General features: G+C 47.9%; 5 protein-coding genes and 1 non-coding gene across 6 annotated transcripts; 2 read left to right on the forward strand and 4 right to left on the reverse strand.

Moving 5' to 3' along the window:
* Positions 1-2,696: 2,696 nt before the first annotated feature.
* Positions 2,697-4,728, forward strand: LOC120710049 (E2F-associated phosphoprotein-like). Its single transcript, XM_039995693.1, has 3 exons — positions 2,697-2,843; positions 3,047-3,212; positions 4,243-4,728. The coding sequence occupies exons 1-3, from the start codon at positions 2,762-2,764 to the stop codon at positions 4,502-4,504; spliced, it is 510 nt and encodes a 169-aa protein (XP_039851627.1). The 5' UTR covers positions 2,697-2,761; the 3' UTR covers positions 4,505-4,728.
* A 2,625-nt stretch (positions 4,729-7,353) lies between these two features.
* LOC120710057 (transcription factor TCP21-like) lies at positions 7,354-8,534 on the forward strand. Its single transcript, XM_039995702.1, has one exon. The coding sequence runs from the start codon at positions 7,474-7,476 to the stop codon at positions 8,134-8,136; it is 663 nt and encodes a 220-aa protein (XP_039851636.1). The 5' UTR covers positions 7,354-7,473; the 3' UTR covers positions 8,137-8,534.
* Positions 8,535-13,675: 5,141 nt separating this feature from the next.
* On the reverse strand, positions 13,676-13,747 carry TRNAT-UGU. The gene has a single exon. It is a non-coding gene; the product is annotated as a tRNA-Thr (tRNA).
* Positions 13,748-13,902: 155 nt separating this feature from the next.
* On the reverse strand, positions 13,903-17,513 carry LOC120710067 (DEAD-box ATP-dependent RNA helicase 47A). The gene is made up of 2 exons (XM_039995712.1): positions 17,256-17,513; positions 13,903-16,018 (listed from the first exon to the last, which is right to left on the reverse strand). The coding sequence occupies exon 2, from the start codon at positions 15,962-15,964 to the stop codon at positions 14,240-14,242; it is 1,725 nt and encodes a 574-aa protein (XP_039851646.1). The 5' UTR covers positions 15,965-16,018; positions 17,256-17,513; the 3' UTR covers positions 13,903-14,239.
* A 1,019-nt stretch (positions 17,514-18,532) lies between these two features.
* Positions 18,533-21,265, reverse strand: LOC120710073 (F-box/LRR-repeat protein 20-like). The gene is made up of 2 exons (XM_039995723.1): positions 20,818-21,265; positions 18,533-19,804 (listed from the first exon to the last, which is right to left on the reverse strand). The coding sequence occupies exons 1-2, from the start codon at positions 21,164-21,166 to the stop codon at positions 18,900-18,902; spliced, it is 1,254 nt and encodes a 417-aa protein (XP_039851657.1). The 5' UTR covers positions 21,167-21,265; the 3' UTR covers positions 18,533-18,899.
* Positions 21,266-22,874: 1,609 nt separating this feature from the next.
* Positions 22,875-23,210, reverse strand: LOC120655551 (alpha-amylase/subtilisin inhibitor-like). The gene has a single exon (XM_039933419.1). The coding sequence runs from the start codon at positions 23,208-23,210 to the stop codon at positions 22,875-22,877; it is 336 nt and encodes a 111-aa protein (XP_039789353.1).
* Between the last annotated feature and the right edge of the window lie 2,520 nt (positions 23,211-25,730).

Below are 25,730 nucleotides of genomic sequence, written 5' to 3' on the forward strand. Positions count from 1 at the left end.
GGCCTCTCTGTCCGCGGCAAGGGACCAGGCGGCGTGCATCGGGCGATGTGGCCAGTGCTCCGCGGCGTAGGGGCGGGTGGCGAAAGCCGAAGCTGCGCGGCACATGGGCGGCCGTAGCTGCGGGATACATGGCGAGCAACGGCGGCCGTAGCGGAGCGGCACGGGGGCGGGCGACGGCGGCGGAGCTGCAGGGTTATAGTTTGCTAGCTAGGGAGTGAGCCATGTCTTCGTGCTTATTAGAATCGTGGCGTCGTGGCCAACGATGTTTGGAATCGGTAACTTCTTATCTGTTGCGAGTTTGCGACACGCAAACCCGCCATTCTTTACTTGATCGGAGTTTCGGTGAAGTTTACAGCTAGCTGTAGTAAGTTTCAGTCAGACGATGCCTGCAGGCATGCTACATTTTGGCGGAGTAAAGAATTGAACAAGCCTTTTTCAGCACCCTCCCCTGTCCCCTCCGTGGCTCCGCCTGACTCGACCAAGAGTAGCCCGAGCACACAAACGTGCCAATGTTGGAGTTTGATGGAGCCCGAGGGCCGGGCCTCCGGGGATGGACTTTGCATGCCGGCATGCAGAAATAATTAGCCATAGTATTAATCAAGGAAGAGTAACTTGGGAGAGAAGATTTAATCTTTTCTTTTTGGGCTGTGCAGAGGGAGTGATCCCTGAGCGGGCAATCCTGAATATAGATGGCCAACGGGCCAGCACGGCCCGGCCCGTGAGTCTCCTCTCCTTCCTCTGTTCCTCAGCCCCCACCGGCGGTGAGAGGAGGTGCGGACGTGGCGCCGCGGCTGTGCCAGAGGGAGGTGGTGTGGGGCGCGGCGGCGGGAGGAAGTGCGACGACGACTGTGGATGGCGGCAGCAGGAAGAGGTGCGCGCGGCGCCAAGGGGAGGAGGTGCGCCGGCGCCGGTGGGAGGAGGTGCGGGGCGCGGCGACGGGAGGAAGTGTGGCGGCGACTGTGGGTGGCACGGTGCGCACCGGCGGCGGCTGGATGCGCGGCAAGCACCTGCAGCAGCCGGCGGGAGGTGGCACGGGAGCGGCGAGAGTGCTTGAAAATTCTTTAGAGAAAGAAATCATATGGATGTGTGCACAAAAATAATGACCTGATGTTTTCAAGCACTCGTTTGACCAAAGAATTTCACATATGTGTCTTTCTTGTAACTTTTTGTAGAAATAGACCATGGGGTCGGCGCCGTAATATGTGGCGCCGAGATAACACGTCTTGGCGCCACAGATCACGGCGCCGAGGTGCCACGCACGCACAAGCAATCTAGTGAATCTTCGAACTTATCTTTAATATTTTCAGACCTTTTCAGGAGATTAGAATACTGTGAACCACACATCAAATATAACGGTAAGAATTAAGAACAAAAAACTGCATTACACAATGTAAACCATAGGAATTACATCATAATACAATGTTAATGAAACACACATCAGACATGCAGTGGCATGGCAGAACCCGTTGCAACTACGGTTAATAGATTCTGAACTAAGCTAACATGCCTTAGGTAATTTAAAAAAACACAACAAACACAACGAGGCAGCATGTGGTTCAAATACAAACACAACAAACAAAGAAATCTTACTACATAAATACCTTCGTAATATTACATGCTACAATCTAGTGCAAATACATATCCATACATAACGAAATATAATTATCACATACAGGTCGGAATACATATCCATACATCTGGTTTAAATACATATGCACACATAACGAAATCTAGACGCGACGGGCTCCAAAATCCGGAAGCAATCCATCGGTGGGATTTCCATAAGGTCCAACCTCACCACCAGCATTATCTTCTTGCATTTTAGGGCACTTCTTGTAAGTGTGACCATCTGCTCCACACAGGTTGCATCGTTTTTTCTTCTTTCCTGCCTCAGACTCATCCATTCCGTTACGGATACGAAGTGTCTGCCGTCGACCTACCCCTCTCCTAACATCTGGATTGTGAATGTACATTGGAGAGATATTCGTCAAAGTCTGAACGGTTAGGAAACGAGTCTTTGGATTCACATTGAATATCTCGTGAAGCCATTTGCGTAGGGAACCAAAACTCCTCTCTTAGGGTTTATCTATTCCGCACTCTCTTCGTTCAAAAGCTGATAGATCTACTCCATACGCATCATAAGAAATATAGTAGTCGCCATAATGAACTTGAAAACTAAGCTTCCTCGACATATCTGGACATACAATCATGATATTAAATTGATTGCTAATCTACTGTTTGAACAAAAATAATTATAACATAATCAATTTGTAAAACGTAGAAGAAATTTGGTTATCTGCAGTCGCCGGCTCGAAAATCCGGCAGGGCTTCGCCTCTCTCCCTCCCTCCCTCTTTTTTCTTAGTTTCTGGAATTTTAGTGATGCAAATGAGGGGTGGGGGACCAGCCAACCCTTATATAAGGGTGGGAGAGCCGGTCGCCCTGCAGCCAGGCGGCCAGGGCCGGCCGCCCCACAGCCGGGCGGCCTGGGGGGCCGGCCGCCCCGCTGCCGGGCGCCCGGCTCCCAAGAACCTGCGCGCAATTTTCTCCGCGAATTTTTTTTCAGAAAATGCCTCTGCCGCCCCGCTGCCGGGCGGTCAGGTCCCAGCCGCCCGACAGCGGGGCGGCCGAGGTATATTGCTGTAAATTTCCAAATCGAAAATATATTTTAAAAAAAACGAAAATAAAAAATAAAAAAAATAAAAAAACCGCCGGAGAAGGAACCAGAACCAGAACAGACCAGAACAACGAGAGCTCGGGGTCATGGAGCCGGAGAAGCCCGAGGCGACGGCGAAGCAGCCGATGGAGGCGGAGGCCGGAGACCCGGTGGATCCGCGCGAACTAGGTGACTGCTTAATCCCCTTAGCATCTTCTGCTTCAGGCGGTTTATCCTCATATAAACCTCTCTCTCTCTCTCTCTCTTTTTTCCTCCTCCGAGTCTCTGATTTGTGCAATAAACGCCGGATTTCCTAATCTGCCTAGTGCCCTAAACCAATGTCTCTGATTTGCCTGTTTTTTTTTCTGTTTCTTTCCGTCTCATATTTGCAGTGTCCAGCGACGACGAGATAGACTACTCCGTCGAGCCCGAGTTCTACGACCCCGACCTGGATGACGTCGATGAGCGGTGGATTAATAGGCAGAGGAAAGGCCGCACATCTGATGCCGTGCTCAGCTGCCCAGCATGTTTCACTACCCTATGCTTGGATTGTCAGAGGTAAGCCATCGCGGCTTGACTTAGCGCTCACTCGAGAAGGGGAATCTTGGATCAGATCAATTTGTTTAGGTTGCCCCATTTAGTTTTTCTTGGTAAGCAAAGTAAATTTCATTTTGTAGTAATGATTTTTTCCCCCTTACGGTATCCAGTATCCTACGACCCTTTGCAGTGATGATTTATGGTAATGAGCCTATCAGTTAACGGGAATGCCTTTGTGAAATGGAAGTGCAAACCATGGCTAACAATTAACCAATTCACTGACAAATTCACAATTCTAAGATATGTCTCTTATATACTCGTGGCCTATTATACTATTATTTCTGAATGATATTTCTGTTAGTATGGGAGAAACACTCCTGGAAGTGGAAAACCACAATTGTGTTTACTTATGAGGAGCATCTAAGTAACTTTTCTGTGATGGACTATTAGCTGTAGGACTGCATCAGAAAACAACTAGCGTTTACTGCACCGTCTTGAATTCTCATCTCCTCAATCTTAGGACATGTTCTGCTGAAAATATTGTTTTTACAAGAATGGGAATCCCAGATGTGAAAAGAACCAGAAGACAGTCTTTTTATTTTTATTGTTCCTCATTATTCGGGTTATCTCTTTGAATCGTAAATTTGAAGCATCATGCTGCTCTGTTGTAATGATGTTTACTGTTTCCCTTTGAATATTGTTCAGAAATACCCTTTTTAAGTTATCCCTATTTTAATCTGTCTGATCGAATGTTATTCTGGTCCTGCTGATCTGTAGAACTTCCCAATGGTTAGTTGTGGATGGCTTTGTTAGTATTCAGTTATTCAGATTATGCAGTCATAAGACTTGTTTGTACTGAATATGGGTCTGAATAAGTACCCATATAAAAAGAATCAGGGGTGTATGATGAAAACATGACTTTTTTGGTATCTTTGTAAGTTACTTGCATTGTTTGACTCTCTGATATTGATCACTATGAAATTATGCTGATATTGTTGATTTTTAGAACTTCCGATGCTTAATTGTTGAATGTTCTTTTGTTGATGTTCAGGCATGAGAAGTATGTAAACCAGTACCGCGCGATGTTTGTGCGCAACTGCAAGGTCAAGACTGATCAGATCTTACGTGAGGGCAAGAGCAAGAGGAAAAACCGCAAGGGGAAGGCTGCTGATCCTTCTACTACTACATCAGAGGCTGAAAGCAAGGGACAAACTTATCACCCTGTCTGTTGCGAGGTCTGCTCAACTGAGGTTGGAGTGTTTGACGAGGATGAAGTCTACCACTTCTTTAATGTCATCCCTAGCAACTCCTGAATTCTTTTTTTTTTCTCTCCCGAAAAGACGCAACTCCTGAATTCCGGTGGTGATGTTCTGGGAATTGCTGCTGTAGAAGTTTGTCAATCCATATACACTGTGGTTGTATGTGATCCTATTTAGTCTTTGTGTCGATATAATCACTCTGTAACGTCATGCTTCAGTAGTTCAGTACGCTCTGTTGCTCTTTGTTCTGAAGGCATGCATGTTATAGTGGCGCTTAATGATTGACCGTGCGAGATCATGACTGATGAGGTGTGTATGCGTAGGATGGCAAACAGATCCCACATGGGGAAACAAAGCTAAATCCATGATGGCCATGCCTCCAGATCCGAAGCTCCAGACAGTGGTGCGTGACCTCTGATTATTGTTGATGAATTGCTGCGCACGGCCAAGCAACATCAGCACCTTGGCATGTCTGGATGAACAGGACATCGAGACCGCTCGTAGCATCCAGAGCAGTCAGTAGTGGGGTACATGCAAGGAAATTTGGAGCACTTCGATCTGGAACTTTTAGGAATCGATTCCCGATCGTTTGAACAAACTACTGCTAGTGATTTCTGGAACACTTCCCGCGATGACTGAAGCGGTGTGCGGTGAAAACCATCTGGGATGAAAATTTGAAAACCTTTGGGCCACCGAAGTCATGAGGGGGCTTTGCCGGGTGGGGCTCATCTCATCCCGTCCCTGCCCAGGAGGCTCCGCTCGAATTGTACGACGCGGGCGAGGCGAGACATGAGACATGCAGATCATATCCAAAACTAGGAAGGCCGGTGGCCCGTCCATTCGCCATCCCTTTCGACACAGGTCATCATCGCCCTGATGCCGGTGCCGGGCTCCGTCGTCGCCAACCCACAACGATCTACCACCCCAGCCAGGCAGCCACACACCCTGCCGCTGAAAAAAAGAAAAGGAAACGCTAGCTCCCGTCCGTCCGTCGTCGTCGTCCAAGTCAACCAATCAATGCACAGCTGACAGCTCAGCCAAGTGAAGTGACTCGCAACGCAAGGAGGGCCGTGTTTGGTTTACACCACGAAAAGATTTTCAAAAAAAACGAATGCATACATAGAGTACTAAACGAAATTTATTTGTGAAACCTTTTCACGGATGGGTTTAACTTTTCGAGACGAATCTAATGACAGTAATCAATCCATGATTTGCTACAGTGATGCTATAGTAACCATCCTCTAATCGTGTGGTTAAAAACCTCATTAGATTGGTCTCGCGAATTTACCAAGGGTCCTGCAAGTGATTTTGTAATTAGATTTTATTTAATACTCTAAATTAATGGTCAAAAATAGAAAAAGTTTTCGCGAAATTTTTTTCAATCTAAACCAAACACGGCCGAGCCGTGCCATGCCATTGCCAGCGTGCCACATCCTCCGGCTCCATGCCGGCTTCAGGATCCCCCGCCACCACCGCCGCCATGCCGGTTCAGGTACCCTTGCCCATGCGCGTCGCGGTCGCTGCCCGTGCCCGGGCGGCATGCGCTTGGTCTGGCGGCGGCGACGAACGAAAGCCCCGGAACTTGCCCGTTTACGGCAACCATCCTTAATAACTCTCCTCTCTGCCTCCGCGCTGGGTCCGTCGTCGGCGGAAGAGTCGCGCGTCCAGCCGCCAATCCCCCTGCCTCTCCCGCGTCCCCTTCTCGCCCCGGCCCCGCGCGTCCCCGTCGCCCCGGGCGGTGACGCGCACGGCCCTGGCCCGCGCGCGCCCCTAACCCCAAGCCGGGGGCGGAGCACAGGCGCGGCACGCCCCGCATCGCCCATCCAGGCGCAAGGTTTTTTTTTTTGGGGGGGGGGGGGGGGCATCTGTACGCGCGCGCGCACGGCGCGATAACGATCTTTCAGTGGGGGCAAAGGCCAAGGCACTGTGCCCCCATCCATCAACCCATGTCCACGACTCGATCCTTGCATGCTGGCTGCTGCCTGAGCTTTCGATCGAAAACGATCTCGACGACTCCATCTCCCTGCACGGTTTTTCGTTGCCACGACAGAGGGAGGGGAGCTGGAAAGATACGGGGAGGGGGATCGCACAGCTCAGCCGAGCAGGGCCGGCCGCTGTGCGCGCACAGTTGATTTGTTTCACCACCCATCCAAAAGATAAGTTAGAAAATATGAGCTCGATCGCTCGTGCCTGTCCAATCAGACAGACCCCCCCCCCCCCCCCCCCCCCCCCCCCCCCGCGACCGGTGACCGGGGCGACGTGATGCCATAGCCGATGGTAGCGTAGTAGCTCGGGCCTCGGGCTAGGCTTTTGCCCGCTACTACTACTATTTGTAAAAGACCTGCAGATTCCAGCAAAGTGGAGAGCCGATGGGCCCGGATTCCCATGTGCCCTGCCCGCCCACGGGTACAGTGGCCACTGCTCCGCCTGCACCCCCGCCGCGGCCCGGCCCTCCTCTTCCACCCCCTCTGCCTTGCACTTTCCTGCCCTCTTCTTCCACGCCCTCTGCTGCCATCCACGGCCACTTTTCTTCTCGCTCTGGGTTTCTACATTAGCGTTAAGAAAATCTGCGGGTAATGATACACGTAGACGTAGATGAGCAACACGCCCCAGATGAACAGCGTACGTGTGGTTTCAATGAAGGATCGTAGACAAAAGCCAATGGAGTGAAGTCGAACTGGTACTCTACTGTGGGTGCATGTCTTGTTCGACACTGTAACTGTTTGCCCGTAGTGTTGTGTGCGCACGCGCGGAACGTGTGCACCGGAATGTCACTAGCGAGTTCAGAGCCTTGTAGGCTTGTAGACGTAGACGGTGAAATCTGCCGTGGTAAAAAAAACGCGAGGAACAAATTTTTTTCATTGTGTACATCAACTCCATTATAAATCTACCCGGCGTGTCCCTCCCGCATCGCCTCAAAAACCTCTCAAACCCCACCGGTCCACCACCACCACCAGTCCACCACCCCGCACCGTCGCGCTCAGGTCGCCAGCCCCCGCAACACGACGAGCCAGGAAGGCGCCATGGCCACCACCCGCGACGTCTCCACCGCCGCCGCCATGTTCCACGTCTACCAGCCCCTGCAGGCGCCGTCCACAGCCGCGCCCGCGGCGGCGGCGGGCGAGGGCGGCGGCGGCGGCATGGCGGTGGTCCCCGCGAAGCCGGTCAAGAAGGAGGGCGGCGGCGGGAAGGACCGGCACAGCAAGGTGAATGGGCGCGGGCGGCGCGTGCGCATGCCGATCGTGTGCGCGGCGCGCGTGTTCCAGCTCACCCGCGAGCTGGGGCTCAAGTCCGACGGCCAGACCATCGAGTGGCTGCTCCGCCAGGCCGAGCCCTCCATCCTCGCCGCCACGGGGTCGGGCACCACCCCGGCCGTCTTCGTCTCCTCCTCCGCGCCGTCCACGTCCTCCTCCTCCCACTACCACCAGCAGACCGTCCTCGGCAAGCGCCCGCGCGAGGAAGGCGACGCCGGCGCCGCGGCAGCCGCGTCCGCGTTCTGGGCGGCCCTGCCGGCGCCGCCGCGGACGACGGAGGCCTGGGGCTTCTCGCCGCTGGAGGCGCAGGCGGCGGCGGCGGCGGCGGCGGCGGCCGCGTACGTGCCGATGGCGCAGGCGCACCACCACCACCTCAACCTGCTCGCCGCGCTCTCCGGCGCCGCCCGGCGCGCCGAGGAGGAGACCCGGTGACTCGATCCGCCACAGCTCCTGACACCTGCTGCGCGCATTGATCTTTGTCCGTCTCTTCTTGGCTGCGTTCTTGGCTTGTTTTGTGCTTTGATTGATCTCCTCTACCAGTCAGTCCGTCCATTGGCAGTGTCTTGTGTGTCGTCCAAGATTCGATGAGAGAAGATTGCTGTGGTGCCTAGCGCTAAATGTAAATACCAGTCCTTGGTTAGATCTTACTACTACATTCGGGTCAAACTAAATCGTGTAGCTCGCGTCGGGGTACGCCGGCCTGTGCTAGGTTTTCTGCGCCTTTTGATTCCATGGAACTTGCTTCGGTTAGCACTCTTGTCTGTATCACCAGCCCAAGAAGTCATTTAGTACAAGCATAAATTCCTAAAGCTGGTTTTCTTTTGCGGTCATTTCTTATTGTCTAGTAGTCAATTAGCGATGAATTCTCCATCTGATCGCGATGCTAATCATAACTCCGGCCAAAAAGCTCGCTAATTTCGAATTCCTCTGACACTGGCCTGTTGATGCTGCACAAGAATCCATGGCCTGTCAAATTTTTTTGAGATGTGCAATGCCCATCAATCCAGGCTAGCTGCAGAATGCAGATTACAGCAATGATAACACTGGGGGGAGAGAGAGGAGGCGACCGGACGAGAGGAGGAAAGAAAGAATCAAAGAATTCCCTTTCGCCCGTCTGTCGCTTTTGAGCTTTTCCTCGCGAGACGCTTGCTTTCCCTCTCTCTGTGGCGAGGGTGGGAAAGCGGCAAAAGGCTGCGGCAGCGCCTGCGCGAGGCACAGTCGCGCTGCCGCGCTCTGAAAGGTCGCGGCCGTTGTGTGCCCTGTGCCGGTGCTGTGCACCTGCGCCCCGCGCGCCCACGCCCGAGACCCGGTTCGTGGCAAAGCTGGACGCAACTTCTCGGGCTCTGAACTGTAAAGATGCCCTGCCCCTCTCGTGCAGCGGCGTACCATTCCACGCAGCCAGCAGAGATGCCGTGCCGTGTGCCCCGTGCTGGTTCAGTACTGCTCACCTTGCAGCACAAGACTTGTGGTTGACTTGGTATGACCCCAGCAGCAACAAGCCTCCGCATGTGGACGGGCTCGTCTTGCTTTCTACTCCTTGCTTTTTTTTTTTGGGTAACTTTCTACTCCTTGCTAGGCAAGGCAATGCTGCTAGGAAGCACTGAAGCAGGACGGTCTCCAAGGCAATGCGTGAGCAAACGGTCAGAAGATGGAAGACAACAATAAGTGCGATGCGTGCTACATCGAGGGGTTGTTGGTCTTACATGCCTGGCCAGTGGCCGGCGTACGTGACATGCAGCAGGCAGTCACGTACTCCTGCCGGCCGGTACACGGCCACGGTGGCGGCCTGGGCCGGCTTCGCGTACGTACGTCCTAGTCTCTCTGATCGTAGCTCTTGCTCTGCTGAATAATCCCCCACCCGTGAGGCCCCGAGAGACGAGAGTGGGCTCGATCGGCTCGGTTAACAGGTCCGTCGCTAGCGGTAGCAGCCTAGCTAGGATACAAGCGAGTGCATGGACCGGGGATTTGGAACAGTGCGCGGCCTTCACCGGCCGGTCGCCTGCCTGCTTCATGCCCAAGCAGCCGTCCCGCTGGCCGGCCAGCCGACGGGGTGCTGGAGGCCCGGAGCATGCGATGCGAGACCAAGCGAAAGCGTAGGGCACGCGCGTGACTGAAGCGCCGGTCCGGGAATGATCCCAGAGCACGATGCGAAGTCCGATCAGGGTCGGGCTGGCGCGCGGCGGGCCACCTCTGCTCCTGCGGGGGATCTGACTTTCTGAGCCAGTGCCCCGCGCATCGATCGACGGACGCGCGCGGTTCTTTCCAAGGGGAGGCCCCTCCCGGTTCGTGGCTCCAGTCCTGACTGGGCACTCGCTGCTGGAGGCTTGGAGCGGCGTGCAAGATAACCGTGCCGTGGTCTGGGGGTGAACCTGAACCGGTGCCTGCGCCTGCGCGCGGCAGCCGGCAGTGGATAAGCGGATAGGCGCGTAGCTGATGTTGGTCGGGCGGGCTATGTTTAGGATTTGTTTGGCTCGAGGGACTTAGACTTTAGATCATATTATATCATATAAAGAATCTTAATATTTAGAAATATAAAATAAAGTCTAATTACAGAACTAATTGTAGAATTTTGGGACTAAACTGCAAGACAAATCTAATAAAGTATAATAATCGATAATTAGTGAATGATTACTTTAATATTACTGTACAAACTATGGATTAATTAGGATTATTAGATTCGTTCAGCAAATTAGCACTCATCTGTCAAAAACATTTATAAATAAATTTTGTTTGATAACTTTAAAATGGTAAGATTTTTTTTATGTGATAGGGAAAAAAAGTTGTTGGAAACAAACAGCACCTTAGGAGTATGCATGGAGCAATAAATGCAGTTGGAAAAAACTCATTATACAATTTAATTATAATTGACGAGATGAATCTTTTAAGTCTAATTAGTCTATAATTAGATATTAATGGTTAAATAACAACAAAAGTGCTACAGTATCAAAATTCAAAAATTTCCAAAATTCCAAAATTCACCCATTTCAATAGACAATAGATATTTTCTGGGTTTTGAATTCCAAAATCCTGATACGTGCACCTTGCACCTCTATTAAATTTCCAATCATCCAAAGTAAAAGTAATATAGCTCAAGGCTAGAGACTTCCGTTAGCTTGCGATTGTTGTGTCGCACAAGTTAAAATAGCGACAAAATATTTCTATTTAATTATATATTTTTTTGTACGTCTAATCATCTACCATCAACGCTGATGGCCTGGTGCTGCGGTGGAGTCGGAAAAAAAAAGAACATCTAGGACTCAATCGACCTCGGCTCGGGATGCTCTGGCTTGAGGTGGCAGGCTCGCTCGAGCTCGGCTCATTCTCAGCCCTCCCGGCTCCCGCTCATGGCTCAGGGCCTCCTCAGGTTCGCATCTCCTCCCGCTGTTTCTCCCTTCTCTCGGACTCTCTCCTCAGTCCTTGCTCTTCCTTCCCTGGCGGCGACGACTGGGCGAGCGGCGGCGCCATTTATCACGTCTTCGCCAAGCTCTTTGCCGGCGAGGAGCATCTCAAGGTACGCCCGCCCCTTCTCTTTCCTTCTGCTGTGCGAGACGGAGAACCCCAAACCCTAACAAAACTATTTTGTATTCGGATCCGAATTCAGTTACAATAAATTACCTACTAACTTCGATTTCGTTTGCAAAAATTATCGGGTGTACATGGGTACACGCATGTCCTATGCTGGATGCGTCCCTGATTCTTACTCTTCTGAAGAGGGCTGATTAACCAGATTGGGCCAAGCCAACAAATACTGAATTAGGAGTATACTAGACAACTAACTTATAGACTGTTCCAATATATGCACTCACACATTCTAGTTGGGTCGGGGATTACATAACATAGGCCAAGAGAAGATGCAGTGTTTATATCCCTTTATTACAGTTCATGAACGAATCCATAAATAGTTGAATGGAAAATGATAATATGTTTGATCCGCATCAAGCTATGTTAGTGGCTTACAGAAATGAGGCAATGTGCTGACGCGCCTGCGGCGCAGTGGTAGGACTCCCGTCGCGGAGGCTACCCGCCCGGGTTCGATTCCTAGTCTGGGATCGCCCGGGTGTGGCACCGGGGTTTATCCCCAGAGAGGGTACCGGGGTGCGTGTGTGCGTGCGTGTGTATAGGTGTGTGTGCGTGTGTAAGCCCCGACAGGCGCGTCCTCGGACTTCCCGGCAGCCCATCTGCGTTGAACGCGCGGTCAGCGTGGGTGCCCAACTGAGTTCTTAAATGATTCCCCAGTGCTCCTGGGTGCTTTCAAAAAAGAAATGAGGCAATGTGCATTTGAGTTATTTTCGTTTGTGATACAATTACAGTCTTCATTCTGTTTCATGATCCATATCAGTTGCATTTTTTTAAAAATCCTGAGGTGATGATGTATGATTGTTTCTCTGTTCATTTACGCATTCTGTCCTGATTATTCCATTTTAGAGATCAAACTTATTCCGTCATAACCAATAAATCTTGCTACCAGTTAGTTGGGCTGTGAGACAGACTAAACGAATGATGGCTTCACGAGGCACCAGTGCCGTGCTTTCAAGAGCTGCTCGGATGAGGCAAAAGCTGCAGTCTGCCTTGGAGGCCAGTGCCCTAGAAATTGAAGATGTTTCTTACCAACACGCCGGGCATGCAGCTGTCAAGGATAATGCAAACGAGACTCATTTCAACATCAAGGTAGTTTCACCAAAATTTGAGGGGCAGAACCTTGTGAAGCGTCACAGGATGGTTTATAATCTTCTGTCTGATGAGCTGAACTCAGGTCTCCATGCTATCTCCATTGTTGCCAAGACACCAAAAGAGTCTGGATCCTGATTGTCTAATGAGTAATAAGATTGTCTAATGTTTCAAAATAAATCGATTATAGTAGTACCATGTAACCATAAATTGGCTCCAAAACAATGCCATGGCAATGCTGCTATACTTATGAAGATTCTGTATTCAGATTAGACTGTTGCGGAGAATTTGTGTCAATATTGTGATGGAATATCAATTATGGTCAGATGCTGGGCAAATTGCGTTTTCTTTGTGGTTGTGGGATCTTGTTTGTTTCTTTTATAGTCATGTGGTCATCTGACAGGATTTATTTTCCATTTGGTGTTGCTGGCAGCATTTATCAATTTAACTGTTTTGTTGGCAAGTTCCTGATTAGATGCATACCCATCCCCTAGCATGCTGTTTCTGATCATCGAAACGATCCTGTTTCAGATAGTTTTGACTCAAAACAAGTACAGCTGGACAATTTTATTTCTAGCATATTGCCGATAAAACTATTTCAACCTGGATTATTGATCGATGAAAAGGAATTAATTCCAACTGTACGTTTTCTGCAGCACCCTGTGTGAATATAGTACGGATTTATCCTATGGAATCTCCTAATGTTGATAACGGTGTTTCGGCATCAACAATCTTGTCATCATGCTCATGATTTCCAGATGACAACTACTGTTGTTTGGTCCACTCGGCTACCTTTTTCTCAGCAGAAATGCATCACTCGAGAGGGCATGAGTGCAGGCTTTTCTCAAGGCTGCAAGACTGCTTGCATACAGTGACTTCTGATTGCTATGCTACTTTGCTGGAGAAACCATGAGCATGAGCAGGAATGCAGGATTGCAGATTTGCAGTATGATGATGCTGCCACAGCTGCCCTTCGTAGCAGCAGCTATCACATTATCTAGCAAAGTCACATTTTTACCCTTTCTGTCTCTCGGAGCAGTGTTTTACATTTTTACTGCGTTTGCGATGTGGAGCTTGATTTACGCCCGAATTCCTGATAAGATTTTGCTGAGGCAACAGGAAGCACAAGAACCGCCACAGGAATGCCGGGTACCGGAGCAGAAGGGCGCCTTCACCCGGGCCGGCCATGTCGCGTACCGATGGCTACTCGTGCACCGTTGGCGATTGGTTCAGTGAAATCTTATAGTTTTGACGTGCCGAAAGAGACAGCAAAAAAACGTACGAAAATGACGGTAAAAAAGATTGCCCCCATGCAGGATCGAACTACAGACCTTCAGTTTACAAGACTGACGCTCTACCACTGAGCTATAGGGGCGCGGCTGATTACATTAATTAATCGATGAAATCTGTTTGTTGGAAGATCAGTCATGTCAACAAACTTAATATTGAAATCTCCATGCTATGATCAAATGAAATGCTTCGGAAGCAAATAATGATAACGAATTCATTGTACAGGAATCAACTGAAACATCCAACAAAGTTCCAAGGGGTGGTTGATAATTCTACAGAGGCATCAAATAAATAGTTTGGTTCAATTTACACCCACAGGATGGAATGTTTCCCTCAGTACTCATCTACTGCCAGGAATACAAGAATTAAGATTCCGCAGAAAATAGCTCCCTGCAGAAGTTAAGAGGTAGCTTTGACTTAATTTGGTTGCAGACTAGTGTTTCAAAAAAGAAAACCCAGCCAATATAAATATCCAGCAGGACAAGCAAAGGCCAGTAGAGTACTAACAGTTGAATTTGCAAAATCATATTACAAAAAGCTACATGTAAACAGATGTAATAATGCAAACTAGCAAGATTTATTCCACATCTTCCTCCCTATGAACAACAAGCTCGCCTTCAGTGAATTCACATGGCTTGATAGGCACAGCCAATTGCTTGCGCATTTTCCTTACAACAAATGCCTCGTTTTCTTCGCATATTGTGACCACAATCCCTTTCCGCCCAAGACGTCCAGTTCTTCCAGCTCTGTGGGCATAATGTGTAGAATCAGTTGGAAGGTCCAGATTAACCACAAGGTCACATTCTGGCACATCCAGTCCTCTGGCAGACAGTTCATTTGTAACCAGAACTCTGTATTCTCCATCCTTAAACTTCTTCAAGACTGTAGACCTTGCAAGCTTTCCAAGATCCCCATGTAGCTCAGTCGCTTTGATACCACGGGCCTCCAACTTAAATACAACATCCTTCAGTGGCTTTGTGTTGTTCATAAATGCAATCACTGTCTGTGCTTCCAGAGCATGGATGCATCTCCGTAAGGTGTCAACTTTATGTTGCGCCTTGGCTGTACAGTAGTAGTGTTCCAATGATGGCGGCAAGCTGCCAACAGCAGCTTGGTTCACTGAGTTTGATGGAGAGCTGGAGTTAGCATCAGTTTGGGATAACGAAGGTCTTGGAACAGCAATTGAGTCAAGCGGAACTACACTCTTAGCTCTAATAAGAACTGGATCATGACCCCAACTCCTTGCTGCTCGTATAACTGAAAATGGAATTGTTGCAGAAACCAAGATAGTTTGGCGCTCAGAACGCCTAGCAAGTGGGCCAAGAATATCCCTAGATGTGGTACCAGATTTCCTTCCAACATGCTCCAAAATTCTATGCATATCCTCACGGTAATTAAAAGACAAAAGCTGGTCAACTTCATCCAGTACAAGGAAGCGGCAGCCATGAGTGTGTAGCTTACCTGCTGCTGAAATTTCAGAAATACGACCAGGTGTTCCAACAACAATAATTGGCTTGTTCTTCTTCAATGCCTCTTCTTGTCTGGAACGATTAGCACCACCAACAAGTTGCTGGACAAGTCTCTTATCATTAGGACCCAAAATCTTCTCTACTTCTCGCACAATCTGCATTCCTAATTCTCTGGAAGGAGCAACAATAACTGCTTCAATACCTGATCTTTTGTCAGAATTATCTTGCCCCATAGGCCTTTTCAGTGGGCCTATTTCGGAAAGAATTGGGAGAAGATAAGCAAGTGTTTTCCCCGAGCCAGTATATGATTGGATCACCACATCATGCTTTTGTGCTATTATAGGAATAGCAGCGGATTGGACCTCAGTTGGCGCAGTTAGACCCTCCTTGTTCAACTGGTCAACAAGCAAAGGCGGCAAACCAAGCTCTTCAAATGACTTGGCAGAAAACAGAGCCTCATCTACCTTCAGTGTCTTCTTTATCCCAGCTGACTTTGGCAATGCAGTCTTCACTGGTTTGACATTAAGCGAAGAAACACTAGGTTTCACCTTGAGGGAAGAAGAACCTCTCAAACTTTGCTTTGGACCTCCACTTCGTGCCATTTTTTCCTTATTCCCATATTCAACCCTGTTTTGCACTTCTAAGCTAGCAAGAGTTAATGGCCCTCCCCTATCTTCTACAATTTGACCACCACGCCAAGCGGTCTGATGAAATCCAGCTGCCCGTGGTTGTGACAGCATCCTGAATGAAAGGCGGTCTCCAAGAACAAAGCACGACCGGGAAGATGCCAGCGCAAGAACATTTCGATGGACTTGTCCAATACTTAGCCTCATTTCACTCCTCGCAGTGAAATCAAACACAGCACCGCAATTATCCTTACTTCAAACCTGTTACAAGTTCACAGCAAGGTTAAGTATTTATAATAACATAAATAGATTAGATAAGTTGGGAATGAAGAAGACTTAGAAGTTTGAAGCCACAGTGAAAGACCTAGACAAAATATTTATACATGTACTATACTGTTGGTCTAATACTCTAATGGATATTAAGCTGTTCATAGTGTGAATTCGATAATTATGGTATATTTGAAACTAGATACCAGAATTGCCAAACAAAACTTAAGCTAGGTATCCCTAGTACCAAAGAGTAATATTAAGTGTCATATGCATGAATCTAAACCAGCAGAAGATAACATTATCCACTATGAAAAAAATAGTATAGTGTGTAGAGCAACAAACAAGCACTGAGTATCTCCTGCGCGTTCAAGAAAAAAACAAACAAGCACTGAGCAAACTCTAAATAAAAGCTAGAAATAACTATACGATAGCATTTTTCCTCAATCGCCAAAAAAAGAAGATCCGCGCTTCCTTGGTAAATATCTTTCTAGTATGATATAAGAAGTGTGTGCAGATTCCACACTACAGGTGCTTTTATGCTTATCAGGCTCTATTTGCTTCTAGGAACTCAAATGCTTTTTCGTTTTTCCCGCACAAATCCAATAGAGAAATAATCAGACATAGTTAGCGCTCTGGTGGAGACGCCTCTGACATACTGCCCTCTACAGTTCAGACTGCAAATTTCCTCAATTGGGCCCAAATTAAAGAAGAGTGATCGACCCAACTTCAATGGACTATCAAAGACAAACAACCGCAGAAGTACACGACTGCCATCTGGCTGGGCTATTGGACGAGCAACCAAGGTTCTGACTGTCGGGAACGAGGAATTTCGATATTTGACATCGAATACGCATGCCTCACGTGTTTTGACATTAAATTCGTAGGCCTTTCAAAGTATGACATCCAGCGTGCGAATTCTTTTGAAACAGGAGATTTCGGCTCTTTTTCAAGATTTCGCAAATTTCACTAATCATTTTCCTTTTCTGGGCACCTGAACTTCCCATTATGCCCCTAAGCTTATCCAAAAGAATCGATTGGATTCTATTCGCTCGTTCCCTCTCGTGCTCTCTTCGTCCCGTGTTCATCGCCCTGCAGGCAGCGAGGCAGCAGGATGGCGGCGGGCTCTCCTGCAGCGCGATGGCGGCGGCGGCGGACCTTCGGTAGCAACGGGCGGGATGATAGCGGCTGCGGACCTCCGGCAGCAACGGGCGGGCGGGGGGCGGCGTACCTGCGGCGGGCGGCGGCCGGGCGGCGCAGCTCTCCTGCGGCGTCCGCTCCCGCGGCAGGGAGGGCGGGGGGACTCGCTGCAAGCCTCCGGAGGAGTGTGGAAGAGGCTGTCGGCGGAGGGACCCCGTGGATGGAGGCTGGCCGGCGTCCTCCGCCAGTTGCGGGAGGGAGAGGTGATTGAAAGGGGAGGAGATGGGGATGAGGTTTCGGAGACGGGGCTGAGGGTTTTTGGACATGGCCCAATTGTCAACGACGAGGTCTAACACGGCTTCAGGGCAGGAGCCGGAGCCCAAATTGCACTGGGCGGCATGTGCTTTTTTATTTTTATTTTTTTTATCTATACGCTCTTATAAAAGTTGATAGTTACCTTCGTGCCCTTAAAATGTTCAGTCTCACCTATATGCGGAAACCTTTTAGTGGTTCCTCTTGCTACTGGGTAGAATGAGGCCGGAAGCCTGAACTTGCTAGCCCACTTGGACTCGAAGGTATCTGCTACTTTGACTGAGAGAGAGAGAGAGAGAGAGAGAGGGAGAGAGCGCTGAGTGCGCAGAGCAGAGCAGAGACGAACGGATAGGGGTGGACACTCGAAGATGAAAGAGAGATAAGATCCACTCCAAAATTCATTTGCTAACTGAATGGAATAGTTAGGGCACAATAGACATCTACCATTTTTGTATGTGTTCACTAATAATGAATACGCCGTTTTGCAAAACGATTTCTAAAACAGATCCAGCTCCAGCAAAGAAGTCGCTTCACCAAAAAAAAACCACAGCCGAAGCCGTTTCAGCCGGAGTCGAAGCAACAAAACCTGAAACTTCAAAAAAAAACCCTCAAAATACTATGAAAATAGTTAAGATAAGACAATTTTAATGATACTGAGAATTTTCTATCATCAATCGTCTCATAAAATTTCAATTGAGGCAACGACTTATGAGGAAAGAAAAGGCAAAGGTGCACGTATGCAAGTCTTTTCTGATTCTTTGGAGCTTCCTCCTTGTGCAAATACTGTATTTGTTGATCTAGGAGCAGAAGATATTTTCCAATTCTATATAACCATTTTTTATTGAAATTATAAACTCTTTTCTGGATTATTAGACATCTTTGTCTTTTGAATTACAAATGAGAGAGGCTTAAGACTATAAAATAAGCAGCTGAGACCCCCACCAATTCTTCCAGGCGAGTCCTATAAAGCAAAAAGACTTCCAGGCGGGAGCAGTGTTCTAGCTCAAGTCAACAAACCAAACACTACAATGCCAAATCAAAGATCTGTACAAGTGATGCAGATAAAAACAAACTACAATACATTTACGCAGGCATTATAAAATGAACATGTTGAATTTGAATACAATCCGCTTGATTGGCACAACGCACAACACATAATGCATAAACATACGTTGTTCAGACAACTTATTTCATGGGTACTGGTACTATTTTCTACAGACTAAATCACATGCCATTGAATTGGGTTATGGCATATTGCTTATGGTTTGCATCTATAGTGATTCCCGATGCTTGCATGCGTTTGATGGTGAAAGCAGAACAACAGTGTCAAGCACTTGTCTACATGATGCAGGACTCTTTGAATCTTAGTTTCATGCTTCACTTGAAAGTTGGGTGCAACTGAGCTCACAGCTGGCACCTGATCTTAGAAGAACCTCTCAGCAGATGGATCAGACTCCAGCAAGCTTCCATAGAAATTCACCTTACATGCACTAGGAAACTGTATTCCAGCTTGCTCGCAGCTGTCCCTTGTAACCTGAGGACAAGACCGAATGTCCAGGTACTCAAGAGCCTTGAAGGATTTAATCACACTGCTGACCCCTGCAACTGTGAGCCGAACACAGCTGCTGATCTTCAAAACTTTCAGTTCAGACCGAAACCCATTTCCTTCCCCGTCCTGAAATGCAACGTCGGTTATCTGGTCACAGCATCCAACATCAATCGCCACAAGAAGTTCACAGTTAGACAGCAGACTTCGCAATGACGTGTCTGTTATTTTCAGGCACCAGTCCATTCTCAGGCTCCTTAAGCTGCTGGAGCAGGCAAGAGCAAGAGCTTGCATGGATGCATCGCTAATGTTCCGACATCCACCAATGACAAGAGTCTCTAGGTTACTGCAGCACTTAGCTAATGAATAGATGGACTTATCTCCCACCTTGCTGCAGTCCAATAGCTTTATTGACACCAAGTGTGATGAAGAAACCTCAGCAATTTTACAGACTCCAGGATCACCAACTTTATTACATTTACTAATGTCAAGGAATTTTATATGATGACAGCCATCAGCTAGAGCAGATATACCAGTATCTGTTATGCTGTTACATCCTGCTGCTCCAAGATTTTCCAATTGTAGACAGCTCTTTGATAGAGAAAGCAATAAATTATCAGTTATTAATCTGCATCCTGTGATATGCAGCTGCCTCAATTTCTGGCACCCCAGTGCAACTGCCTTCAAACCTTTATCACTCAGCTTTATGCAGCGAGAAACATCAACAGACTGCAGAAATGGCAGTCCATCTCCCAATTTGGCAATTCCAACATCAGAGATACCTGAGACACATGAACTGGCACAAACTGTAATACTAAAAATAATTTGCTTAAGAAAATAGAAGGGAGTTCTCACAAAAATCAGTGCACCAAAAAAAGACCCACAATCTCCCATGACGGCCACAACTTGAGGATAGCATTTCAGTACTATTAGCCACCATAACAAAAATCCAGGACCACCCACTAAAGTTCACTTAACATAATAGCAAATTAGCAGTATTAAACACTGTTGGAAATTGGATTTTATTTATTTGAAATTGGAAATAGGATATCGCGGAAGGAGACCATAACTTGAGTGACTATTACTATTTACCCATTGAATTGTAGTGCAGGCTTACGTAGCCAAAGTACACAAATAAAATCAAAGTTGACGAGAAAGATCGGAGTGACTGAAATCTTAAAAGTTGAGGGGAAATCTTTGAGAACTGTACTGATGGAACCATTCCGATAGGAAAAAGGTTTGCACACAACCTTTTCCTTCTTTTAGAAATTAACTCCATTTTAGCAATATTGGGAAGACAGAAAATGAACCCTGCTTTCCATGCAACCTAGGATGAAATAACCTTCAAAAGTATTTATTTTCAAAGATATACGGTTCATATTTTTTTAATAAGTTGAAAAGTATTATCACTTATAAAAAAGTGATAAACAGTTTAATCAATAAAATATTTAAATTTCTGAGCTGCAAATGTAGTAAATAGGATTCCCCTTTGCAAAGACAAGAAAGTTCTTTCACAAACAAAAGGACCACACACACATGAACCCCAACATTTCCCGGATTAGAAAACATACTCAAAGTAGCATAACTAGGACTGAGTACACGTATTTCCCTAATGGTACATAAGCCTAAGACTCTTCAAATAGAATTGAATCAGTCTCTAACGGTGTAGGAGTACTCCAAAATGCACTATAAGGCACTCACTAAGAACTATCGTGTGCACCAGGAAGACACTAATCTCATTCACTAAATAGACAAACAACACATATGGTAGCGCCAGAAGAAGAGATGGCCGCACCTTTGCAATTCTGCAGCGCGAGGACACGCAGGTTGCGGAAGCTGCTGGCGATGACGTCGAGGTCGTCGTCGATGACCCCGGGGTAGAAGGAGCGGGAGGGGGACTGGGAGAGGTCGAGCTCGAGGGCTCCCGGGAAGCGCGCGGCGAGGCGGCGCAGCATGTCCGGGCCGGCGCGCGCGCGCAGGCGCCGCCGCTCGGAGCTCTGGATCCGGAGCCATCGGCGGCACACGAGCCCGAAGGCGTCGCGCTCCGCCTCGGGCCCCAGACGGGAGAGCACCGCGCGGAGCTCGTCGTCGGTGAGCACCTCGTTGATGAGGGCGCCGCCGCCGCCCGACGGTGGCGCCGACATTGCTGGAATTGGGAGGTGTTTCCTTTTCCCCCTTTTTTTCTGCTGAAGAGGAGCAGCAACAGCACAGTGTGATACTGACTGATGGGGAGAGTGTGGAGGGGGACTGGACTGGATGAATATCTCGCACGTGTTCTGTTCTGGTCTTATTCGAGTACTTGACGGGCTTAAGCCCATTTATTTGGGCCGAGTGAAAAACCGTGATAAAACGCCATTTGTTTGGGCCGAGTGGAAAACCGTGATAAAAAACAGTCCTTCCAGAAAACAATTGTGAATCCCTCAAAAAAAACAAAAAAACAATTGTGACCTTTCTTTAAAAAAAAAGAAAACAGATGTGATAATACAACAGCACTCCAGAGTCAAAAGCTTAAGTCTTTCTTCAACCATTCCCCCATCCAACTCCCCCCAAACGTACTATTTACTATATTTTACTACCTCCCTCCAAAAGATTCCTCCCCCTATAACTCCTTCTCTCCAACCATTCCCTCCATATCTATTCCCCCTATATACTATCACTCATTAACTAACTATTTAATTAACATTTTTGAATTTTAAAAAAATATACAGTATTTGTACTGCCATAATACACATTATCATCGTGTTACAGGGCTCAAACAAGATTAATATCGCGAAGAAACGGTGTGATTAGAGATATAGGGGGAGTTGAAACTCCCCCCATACGTGGGGGGAGATTCATCTCTCCCCCTACGTAGGGGGAGCTGTGGGGGGAGCCATTGGAGCGCTCGCTCCCCCCAAAGCCCCCCTACGTAGGGTGGGGGGCGTTATCCGGGGCGCCGTTGGAGCACGCCTAACAGCATCATTCATGATGTCTTTTTTTAGAAGAACATTCATGAGATCTTATTTTTTGACATTATTAAGAGCGTATACTCACAATTATTTGCAATGAGCTCACTTGTCACTGGTAACCTTTTGGAACATGTCGGTTATTTTATTATGTACCCGTAAACGATAATGAAATATGGCAATAGCAGGCTTGGTATTGCCATTCGGAATTCTGATATAGAGCGCAGGAAACTGCAGCTTGATGGTTTCAAACAACTACAAAGTCAGAAACGCAGTTAGTCGGCAGGCAAATCCACCCTTTAACCCCACTGATAAGAGTGTTATAAATGCAATCTTCAGCTTTCAAACCCTCATAATGGACATTCTCATTTCAGATGAGACTGAAGGCTTACGTACATCATACACTGAATTCATGCATAAAAAATGAAAACTTCAACAGATTAGAAAAGTTTAATTTAAAAACCTCATATTGAGGCATAGATAAAATCCCTTGACTCAAATTTCAGAAACTTCTTATTTAAATATTTAGAATTTCAGTTCCCAATGAAAATACACGTGAAGTGATGGGATCTAGCGGCAGTTGCCTTTCTCATCTCTCTGCAAATTCATACCAAAAGTAGTGAACCATACATATTTAAAATCAATAAATTAGTTAGCAGTGAACACGCTGTCGCGAAAAAAGTTAGCAGTGAATACAAGGATTGGATGTCTTCTTGTTCGCTCAGCAAAATAAAATTCCGGTGACAAAATACCGCTCATAAATCATAACGATGGCGTCGAAGAAAATGCCAGCTAGCTATTAGCGAAACAGAGTCTCTTATTGCCGAAAGTAGAAGTCATACATGATACGACGACATAACATAAACAAGACTTATTGTTGGTCCACGGAGCCTGTGAACGGCAACATCTATTCATATCTGTGATCTTTCTTGAACGCGACCACAAGAGGCGAGGCGCTTGTGGTGAGCCAGTTCTCCCCCTTGAAAGCATGCAGTCCTAGGTTCTCACATGGCCCGGTGCCATTGCCGCAGAAGACTAGCTTGTACCCCTTCGTCTCGCCATTGTGCCTCTCGATGCGGAACAGCATGTCTGGTGTCGGCGGGAAGGGCATGTCAGCATCCTCGTCCTTCCCGGCAGCAACATGCTGGCGTGGAGGACTTGATGCTGTCGACGATGGAGACTCGTCACTGATGTGCCAGAACATGAATTGCACGCACACCGTGTTGATGTGGAAAGTGATCATGACGTCGGTTGACAGAGGAACCGCAACCGCGCTAAATAACGAATCTTTAGACGGCTGGAATACCACGGGAATACCGTCCTTTGGCTTGCCTTGTACTTGGGCTACGAAGTAGTTGCAGCGCCTCCATTCGTAGGACATTACGAGGCCACTGCCATTCCCACCTTCTTCTGCGGGGAGAATGTAGTAAGAGGAATTGCTCATTAGCTCGTGACCCTCTGTGTCGTAGACCAACTGTGTGGCATCCCCAACACTACAAGAGAGGATGATGGCGAGGAGCGGAATGAGGAGAAGTTTCATGACTAATGACTACACCGATGCTGAAGCTGAATATTTGGATGAGGATTCTTTCTGTCTCAAAGTGTCAAAGACTTGGGCTTTATATATAGACAGTAACCACGCTAGGCAGAATTAAATATTCTCTAAAGATATAAGATGATATTATATCTTTATGTATAGCTCATTAACACCATATCCAAATTCAGAGCAAATATACTAGAGATCGGGAAAACATTAAATTTTAAAATCTCAAAGATATCCAAGCAAAAGAATGTGCTACGTATAAAAATGCATCCGTTAGTCATCACCCACTACTAAAATTTTAAGGTTGATTTTATAGTAAAGATTTTGCATATTTAGTATATAGGTAGCATAATTTAGAGCATGGAATCTTTTGCCCATCATTGTGGGTGTGATATATCTCAAATGCCATCTATCTATCCAGTAGATGCCAACTATACATACGCCATCTAGAGCTCACAGTTTGTGCTCTTGGTTTCAAATATTTTTACTGGACTAACCCAATCACTGTCATCACTTGATGCAGCAGCTCTCTCTCTCTCTCTCTCTCCAAAATCCATCACGCTGCCCAAACTCTTAGAGCAAGGATAATAGTTGCACCCGCATGCTGGCGTCTCGCGCTCCAGCTCTCCAAAGCTGACGAGCTGGTGGTGGCGGGCCCCACAATCATTTAATGGCCTGCGCGGCTGAGTAGTGACGGGTAGCGAATGAGATATGAGGAAGTGGTGATGGCGGCCCCACAAGCGCGCATACGCTTGTGTTTTATCGGCGGTTCGTGAGACGTCGGCTGAGAGAATCTTCCCCTCCCTCTCTCCTCCACCTTAGCTGCTGGGCTGACGAGGCAGGCAAAAGGCCCACCATAATACTTGCTCTTAGTGGTGTGTCGTGCATGTGTTGCAGGCCTCTAATTAAGAGATGTGGTTTGTGGAGGGTTGGCGCCGCTAGCACCCTAGCTATCGTACTACCGACGTCTGGCGCATTCTAGCATTGTGTTGGGACTATGGATTCGAATTTCGATGGACATGGAGTTAGTGGATAGGAGCTCCTAGTAAACAGGGAAGTTGAGAAGAGGAGGCTTGTGGGAAGGAATTCCTCTGCAGTACTTCCCTGTCACAGACATGTGGGGTCTGGCACGCACATCAGTGACCCAACTGTAGGGTGAAGTACTAGAGAGTCGCGTGGCTATTGCGGCACAACAGTTTTTTTCTCAGACATCATTTTCTAGGTTTCACGTACACACAAATTTCTAACATAATGGTTACAAAATGGTATGACAGATAGAGTTTATTTCAAAACACGGTGTGTACCACAGCCCACTCCCATAAAAAAAAGTGGTGTGCACGCTAGTTCTTCACTGAGGTTGCACCTATTCCAATTGTATAAAAGACCTGTTTGGTACAACTCCCGTATCGGTTCCACCAGACAGCAGCTTATGTGTCAGAGCTGAGGAGCCGCACCAAACACCCTGGGGTGGTGAAGCGGCTCCGTCTGGAGGTTGTGAGAGCCGCGTGCAAGAAGGTGGAGTAGACGGAGGAAAGAAAAACAGCTCTGCCTGCTCTAGCTCTGGCTCCACTCTCGGAGCAGGGAACCGGAGCGCTCCCAAAGGGGCCCAAACTATGTAATAAAGATGTGAATCTTTACTTGCAGGGCATGGGCAGCCTCATATTTCTTTTTTTCAAGATCACACCGAGGGATCAAACCAGATCACACCGAGGGATCAAACCAAGAGAACGGGGAAAGGTTCAGATTATGGAAGGAAGGGGAAGTAGGAAGACACGATTGTTGGCTTCTAAAAAAAGAAGGGGGGGGGGGACCATTGTTGGATCGTATATATGTGGGCATGGGATATGGTAGGGTAGCAGATCTCTCAAAAGGATGTGGAGCATAGGAGAGTCAGCACAACAATCTCAGACCACATAGGTAGAGATATGGGGTGGAGAAGTAGGAAGTATAGCTGCGTCAATCAGCAGACATTTATCGATTTGCTGGGAAACTGTGTCGGAGTACATCGGACGCAGAACAGCAAATTCCAACAGGATGAGTAGTGAACGGAACAGACCACTCGGCCGGCGGATCTCCTTGCTCCGGCCGCCTCCGCCCCTTCCAGCCACAGATCTGCGCTTCCCTCGGCTCACCCTCCCCATCCATCCCCCCATAGCCTCCCTAGAAATGCGTGTAGGGAGATCGGGGACGATGACCTAGCCGCCCACACAACCACGCGCC

The sequence above is a fragment of the Panicum virgatum genome, chromosome 1K (assembly GCF_016808335.1).
Source record: "Panicum virgatum strain AP13 chromosome 1K, P.virgatum_v5, whole genome shotgun sequence".
NCBI classification, from domain to species: Eukaryota; Viridiplantae; Streptophyta; class Magnoliopsida; order Poales; family Poaceae; genus Panicum; species Panicum virgatum.